This window comes from Pseudophryne corroboree, chromosome 10, assembly GCF_028390025.1.
Source record: "Pseudophryne corroboree isolate aPseCor3 chromosome 10, aPseCor3.hap2, whole genome shotgun sequence".
Lineage (NCBI taxonomy): Eukaryota > Metazoa > Chordata > Amphibia > Anura > Myobatrachidae > Pseudophryne > Pseudophryne corroboree.
Window position 1 is genome coordinate 146,367,712 of NC_086453.1, and position 8,166 is coordinate 146,375,877.

The window sequence follows — 8,166 nt, forward strand, 5'->3', positions numbered from 1 at the left end:
GCTGTCGCAAGAGATGTTACGATGGCAGGATTGTCACTCATTTGTTGGCCATCTTGTCGGAAATCAAAGTTGCGACAAAACACTTGCACCAGTTACGGTTGATGCTATTATACCAGTAACCAATATGGCGGATGCATCACACTGCAGGCAACAGGAATATGAGGCACGCCAAGCAACGCCATTACAGGCCGTCCCAGGAAACGACGTTTATGGGCGTGGTCTGAGGCAGTTATTATATACTACGACAGCGGGCGTGGCTTTCCTTTTCCTCGCAGCAGCGGCCTGGTAGGTGATGTGTGTAGATCTTGCTCGGCGTATGGACAGCCTAGTGACCATCTCTCGGCACGGTGCTCGACTGTCACGGCCGTGCTGCCGAGTTTCTGAGTTAGGCTGACCGCGTTAGTTGCGGACGCCTCATTACAGGGTGCTGTTTGTCACCGCGTGGTGTATGTGCGCGGCCGCCATGTTGGACCCGGTCTAGTTCCAGTTCTCTCGCTGTGTCAGCGTCCTGCCCCTGTGTCCGTGTACCCGGCCCGTCACTATACTAGGTGCTGCGCTTTGCTTTAGTGTTACAGTCTCGATTTAAGTAACCCTGATGCTATAGCGCGATGGTTTTATTGGAACAATAGCTATCTGATGTGGTAACAGTAACCCTTTAACCAACAAGGCCTTTAAATATTAAACTTGGCCACTAAGACATGCTTTATTAACGTATTGACGCTAATGCCTACAACTTGTACATAGACTATTAACCTGAGGTGTTTCTGCATTAGATGTGTGGTGTGCTGCGACTTTCAGCAGTTCATCATAATATGGAGCAATGCAGTATGTATTGTGCCAGGCTGGCTGCTTGCAGGAGGATTGTCACCTGATTCCTAAACTTTCACAATTAGTTGGTAGTGTGAAACTTATCCACTGCGCCACAATGGCTGAGGTCTGTGCAACCAGTGGCAGCTAAGTCAATGGTTTAATAGTCAACCGTAGATGGTGCAGCCTTGGTTAGCCACACTAATATTTAACTGTCTCATTTTGTGAAACTTTCAGTTACTGTCTTTACTTATGCTGTTATTGGCTAATTATATGAATAAGGTTTCGGTTCAAGGTAAGAACATGGGACCCCCTGGCTTTGCTTAACTAATACCCCTTTTCCACTAGCTCTAAAAACATGGGTAAATGTGCGGGGAGTGCATTTACTCGTGTTTTTTCCTAGAGAAAACGTCCCCCCCCCCCTGCAAATGTCTGGAGCACGTATTCAACCCGGCTCCCGTTCAGTGTATGGAAGGGTGGTGCTGGGAGATCATGTGATCTCCCAGCGCTGCGTCACCAACCTGGCAATATGCTGGGTTGGTGGAGCTAATGTAGAAGGGGGCTCTAGCACAGGTCACAGCTGTGTTATAAGTGGAAAAGGGGTATAAGTTGCTACAGAACATTGTTAGTCTAAAGGGCCCCACACACTAGAATATGTCTAGAGGCTGAAGTCGGTGCGATTTCCCTTGAACCCTCCCGGGAGCTTCCTGGGAGTGGTTCCATACGATTTGGTACATTTTGCATGCGATATATCGTATGTGATCCAAGCAATACTGCGGGAACCGACATCACGAGTGCAGCACTGACGATCTTGGGGAGCCGATCCGACCCTCACGGGAACGCGGGTCGGATACACAGCCAAAATGCCCGATTTCACCCAATATAGCTGCCTGAATTGGGCTGAAATTGGGCATAATCGTTCTAGTGTATGGGGCCCTTTCCCCGCATTGAGCACGGTGGCCTGCTTAGCTCAGTTTGCCACATGTTACTATTCCCATTAGATGTCCACGTGGATGGTGAAACTGATTGCCCAGAGGTCGCATGTTTTGAACTTTAGCCTAAAGTTTATTTTCCATAATTTTTACAATATTCTAATGCATTTGAAACCTTGGATAAGAAACTATTCTGTAAACTGCCCTGCTTACTATGACTAATGTTACAGAATATGTTGGCACGGTACTGTATAATCAAATATTAATACTGGTATCACAGGGGGGCATTTACTAAGCAGTGATAAGAGCGGAGTAGTTAGCCAGTGGAGAAGTTGCGCATGGCAACCAATCAGCAGTGAAGTAACATCTTTAATTTGCATACTATAAAATTATACAGAGCTGCTGATTGGTTGATGGGGCTCACTTCTCTGCTCTTATCACTGCTTAGTAAATGTCCCCCTAAGTTCGTTATTGTAATGCTATAATTGGTGTTTGTTTATGGCTTTCTGTAAATAGGGATATAGCCCAAAATGCCCGTTGCCAGAAGTTGGGTTTGCCGGAAGACCTATGTCACTCCGCGACGTCCGTTTGAGAAGTCTCGGTTGGACCAGGAGTTAAAACTCATTGGTAGGTGTTGCCTGACGTGGTCAGTATCGGCAAGCTGCAGAGTACTATACATAGTCTTCACGCATTTTTCTTCTCAGGTGAATATGGTCTGCGTAACAAGCGTGAGGTATGGAGGGTTAAGTTCACCCTTGCCAAGATCCGTAAGGCTGCCAGAGAACTACTTACTCTGGATGAGAAGGATCCCAAGCGTTTGTTTGAAGGTATGACTTTCTTTTTAAAAACACTTGCTTACAAGCTTTGGTTCTAGCATGTTACTTATACCGCTTTCACATTGCAAAACCGGGTTGCACCCAGGACTTGTACACAAGTCCTTCCCAGGTCCAACCTAGTTGAGACTTCTTTCAGACAGGTGGCACCAACCTGGCAAATAGCCTCTTCCCATACGGTGAACAGGTCTCGGGTCGCATTGACCCGGCAACCCGTTCACACTGCACCTGACACGGGAATAACCCTGCTTTTATTCCTGGATAGCAATATCGGGTCAGGTTACCTGGGAATTAGACGCTTCCCCTTTCACACTGCATATCGACATGTGTCGACCTGGCAATATACTGTTTGTGCATTGTTAAAAGGAGTATATGCAATGGATGCTGGGAAAGTACTGCTTAACAAATATTGGGCACACAGCTATTAGCATTGCTTCAACACAATGCTTTAGTTATTGCGATTTAACAGACTTTATAGATATTCCACCTTTTTGTGTTTGCATAGTTTTTCTCCGGGGTTCATGAGGGTGCTGTATTAAGCAGTGGAGTTGCCCATAGCAACCAACTGACTCACTTTCTAGAATGTAGTTGATACCTTAAAGCAGATTTGTTTCTATTGCCAACTTGTCCACTTAATACTTTTCATTGCTTGATCAACCCCATTGGGGGGCATTCAATTGTTTTGGGTGTCTAATTTTCCTGTCTAAACGGGATTGTTTAGACACGCAAACATTTGTCATTCTTCAATTGATTAGACAAAAGTGCGCCAAACGGACAGGGTTTAGCTGCGTAAAACTGTTAAACCAGTCTAGGTCCTACTTTGGGTGTCCAAACTCATTCAGATACACAAAGTGCAAACTTTGTGCACATTTCTCCTCGCACCTCAGGTGGCTGTAAGAGCAAATGTCGTCCCTGTGGCTACCAGGCATCTAAATGGAGCAACCATTTAATGGCTCCATTTTGCACCCCCTGCTGGTAGCTGCTGATTCAAACAATTGAATTGGCCCCATTGTGTTAAGACATTGATGCTAGTGTGTAGGGAATACTGGCTGAGACTATTACTAATGGTAGTGATCATTTTCTGTAATGCATTGTCATGAGTAGCTTACATATCTTAAAAGCTACATGTTAGTTGCCTGATGTGTTGACTCATTCAGTGAAAGATGGCTTTTTTATGACATCGCACCAGTTAAGGTGCATACACAGATACTTGCTATGCCCGATTTTGACACTGCGACTTCCCTTGAACTCCCCCAGAGCCCAGAAAGCACGACTTTGACTCTGTACTTTCAACTTTGTCTATGTATGATTTTGACTATACTTTGTACTAGGTAGTACACTAGATGGTCAAGATTGACTTGCCTGCACAGCCTATGTAGCCTAGCCTATCGAATCTGTATCGCAAGATGCCTAACACCTTGAGATATGCACTAACTTTCCTTAATTTAGTGTTAAATGAGTAATATCAGTTGTCAGATCTAGCACAATTTAATACTGAAAGCAGGTGCTGATGTAGCCACTCATCTAGCCTGTAGATTGCTGTATTCACAGCAAGTGTCCCAGCGACTTGGACATGCGTGTGCATCTAAGTATGTGCGCCCATAGCAATACATGGGTGGTGTACTAAGGTGCACACCGCCTCGGTAAGAGGTGATGCAGTAAGTGCTGCACATACTTGTTCCCCATAGTTCTTTAATGCGGCATTCTCATGCTAAGCTTTCTCACCTGTTCCCATTTTGTGGCTAACAGTGATGGGACTGGAATGCATTGGATGTACTAATGTAAAAGATACGGGGGAACCAGTGGCCCAAAATTAGTCTGCCACTGAAACTTTGAAAAAATCTGAAAATGCATAATTTGGAGAATTGATAAGATTTTGGGGTAGCTATATGGGGTACTACCAATGGGAATAATTTGGGAAAGGAGTAGAAAATATATATATATAATCCAGTATGCTACTAAATGAAAAGCAGTTACATCTAGAGAAATATTTGCTTTGTTAGACTTGTAGAAGTTATTCATAGCAAGATGTGGTCCAAAAACAATCCTAATTTGCATCTAGATGTCACTCTGGTAATGGAAGGTGTTAAAAGTGCATTTTTGTTTACAGGTAACGCCCTGCTGAGGCGACTTGTGCGTATTGGGGTGTTGGATGAAGGAAAGATGAAGCTTGATTACATTCTGGGCTTGAAAATTGAAGATTTCTTGGAGAGGCGTCTTCAGACCCAGGTCTTCAAGTTGGGATTGGCAAAATCCATCCATCATGCTCGGGTGCTGATCCGTCAGAGGCACATCCGGTAAGTGTGCTGAGCGTATAGGTCTTGTGTTGTACAGGATGAGGCCATTCTAATTTCCCCATTTATCATGCACATCTGGTTTCTTGTGACAATTATAAAATATACTTGTTAGCCAATAGTGCAAATCAGTCTTCTGGAAGTGGTCTGACTTGTGAGCTGTGGTTTTAAGAAGTTCAACTAATTTTCATCTGCTTTCTGTTGTAGAATAAAGCTAAACTTTATCCTACAACAATTCCCAAACGATGCTGTTAGTCCAGGTTTTAAGGAGTCCAGATGGTTAAATGCTTGAGTCCAGATGGTTAAATCAAGTTGAGGTTCTTAAGTAACCTGTGCTCAAGCATAAATATCCATAAAACCTGGACTTTTAATGACAGATTTTGGGAAACTCCTAAAATGTTTTCAGTGTGGTAAATGTTTCATAATTTGCAATGACTGCAGTTAATTGCCAGAACTTTGTTTCTTATAGTGGCTTAATTTGCTCTTCAATAGATTTCATAATCTAGTTTAAAAATGGATGTTCTGGATATTGCTAAACATAACAAATTGCCTTCTGTACTTGTCCATTCCACTGCTGCCGTTATCTGTTGCATGTGAGTGGCTTTTATAGGTTGAAGTGACCACTGTAGACCTGTTGTACAAGTGTGCCCTTTGTGTGGGGTCACTTATGTGTAACTTAAATGAGTGCATCTCCTTTGAGATTTAGTGGTCTGTACTAAGCCTTGGAGAAAGATACAGTACCAGCCAATCAGATCTACATAACATGTTACAGGCTTTGTTGAAAAATGACAGGAGCTGGTACTTTACCTCAGTCCATATAGACTCCTATAAATGTCTGCTTCCTATAGTGTAGTAAGGAGGAGGTAATGGCTGCAGTGGCATTCAGGGTATCACTAGACAATTTTTCCAGTTTTTTTTTTTCCTAATCTTAATGGAAACAATCATATGGCAATGGGGCAGATGTATTTAGCTTGGAGAAGTGGAAGGTAATAACATGCCAGCCAATTGGCTTTTCAATGTAATTTTTTTTCATACCCGCTGGTATGTTATCACTTTATCACTGCTCCAGGCTTAACACATCTGCCCCATGATTACAGGGTTTTTCCTAATCTTGTAAAATGAGCTTTCAAGCTTATTCTGCCTTCTATATGTACTAAAGTGTAGATTTTCAGGGACTTTGGACCAGGAAGTATGAGAATGGAAACACTACTCGATTGAGCTGAGCTTACGCTTGTTGCCTGTGGTCATACAATAACTTTTCTGAAACGCTGTACTCTTTATAGGAAATCTTAATCTATTTACATTGGTTATCCTAAGCATGGTTTTGGTGTCTTGCCTAGCACCTGGAACAGTCCCTGAGACGGAGACTTCAGCAGTGTGTCGCTATGTCTATGCACATGAGCTGCTAGCACTTACCTGAGGACTCCACAACACATTCCTACTTTGTGGGCTTGATGTTCTTTATTCAGCAAGGTCAATTTGGCACTGTCCATACACCTTGTGAAGGGGTCGTACAACATCTGCCCTCACAGGGTTAATACAGGGGTCGATAATTTTCTGGTAACTATCTGGTGATCTGCACAGCCTGTCCAATGGAAGATGTCAGTGTTTCATAAGTAAAGGACAAGTTTTAATCTTCAGCATAAATGTAAAAATGTCTACCGCTAATCAGTAGGTTTGTTTATAAAGTGCTTAAAATGCATCTTACTTGTAAGGATTGTATGTATTACTACACTTGTAAGGTATGTGTGCCAAAGATTTCCTGCTTCTAGGTCCCACTACTTTCACTTGGAAGCATTACAAAACATGCCTTGGGTCTGTCATCCCCACTGATGGCTGCATCCCACAATAGTAGGTGCTATTATGTTAGATTCCCAAAATGCCTAATTACCAATGAAGTGGTGGGTTATTGTGGAGTTTTTCTTAAACTGCGCTACCATAAGGGAGGAAATGGCGCATAGTAGCTCCTCCCCAGTCTGTTTAGTATTGTCCCTAGTGGAAATTTTGGCCTACTGGGTTTGTCTATACAGGCTGCAGTGCCTTTCAATAGGTGCTGGACCCTCATTAGAATTCCTGTTGGTGCTGCAATGGCTAAGGTTTCACATGCTGCTCTAATGGGCACTGATCAGGTGCACACACTTCCGCTTGCAGCCTGCTGAGGTGCACAGCAGAAATGTGTGAAGTCTGATTTGGGTGCACTAACTGGGACTTTAGGCAAGTGTAGCTGCTTTCTGCAAAATTCAATTGATTATCGTGCCAGATCTCCCATTTAAAGTGACAGGAGATCTCAGGGGCAATAGTCCCCTGGTCATGCCCAAAGAGGTTGGCTAAACCTGACCCAATTGCTGGGTTCCTTCTTGCACATTTTAGCTTGCTGACCCTTGGAGAGGTGGGGTTGGGTTTTGCTAGCTGAAATGCAGATGCTCGCAGCTATTCACACCTGAATGGAGCTACAGGTGCTTGGGTGCCATCTACTGGATGTGTTCAGGACAATATTTGAATCTTGCCCTTTGTGTCTAAATCTGGTCTATTTGGGCATGACAGATGCGATGATGGGTGCCCAAAGAAATGTAATTGCTCGGTTAGGTGCCCATTTGTGCATTGTGTAAAACAATGGAAGGCAGTGTTAGAAAGATCTTTTATTAAGCCTAAAAACACTTGTATCACTTCAATGTGAATTTGCACATTATCCTCAGTGTACTTTTTTTTTTTTTTTTTGCACATAATTATAGTTTAACTTCTGGCTCAATTACTGCACAGCAAATGTGGTATAAACTGCATTCTGGATAAGACTCAGCATTGTATTTAACACTTTGCTCTAAACGCTAACTTTCTTTCCCTGCAGTGTCCGCAAACAAGTGGTTAACATCCCTTCCTTTATTGTGCGCCTGGATTCCCAGAAGCACATTGACTTCTCTCTGCGCTCACCCTATGGTGGTGGACGTCCTGGCCGTGTCAAGAGAAAGAATGCCAAGAAGGGACAGGCTGGTGCTGGTGGTGGAGATGATGAAGAGGAAGATTAAACATTGGATTTCTTACTTGTACCTGTTACCATCTTGAAAGTAAAATAAAAATGCTGTTTAACATTAATGGGTTTTAATGAGTTGCTATACAAAATAAACATGTGTAGTACACAGCTGTTTCTCATGGATGATTATGGCGGGATGCCAGAATGCCAAGCGGGTGGAAGCCTGACAGTCGGCACTCCTGGGTGTCTCCCACCCATAGAGTGGGAATAGCACCTGGGCTGAGCCTGCTGCGTGGCCAGCACGCAAGGGGCTTCGTTGTGGCTGCCCCCGT

General features: G+C 43.6%; 1 protein-coding gene across 1 annotated transcript; it reads left to right on the top strand.

Moving 5' to 3' along the window:
• The first annotated feature begins 2,223 nt into the window (after positions 1-2,223).
• RPS9 (ribosomal protein S9) lies at positions 2,224-7,956 on the top strand. Its single transcript, XM_063942872.1, has 4 exons — positions 2,224-2,366; positions 2,444-2,566; positions 4,683-4,869; positions 7,712-7,956. Exons 1-4 carry the CDS (start codon positions 2,270-2,272, stop codon positions 7,887-7,889), a joined length of 585 nt encoding a protein of 194 aa, XP_063798942.1. The 5' UTR covers positions 2,224-2,269; the 3' UTR covers positions 7,890-7,956.
• The last annotated feature ends 210 nt before the right edge of the window (positions 7,957-8,166 follow it).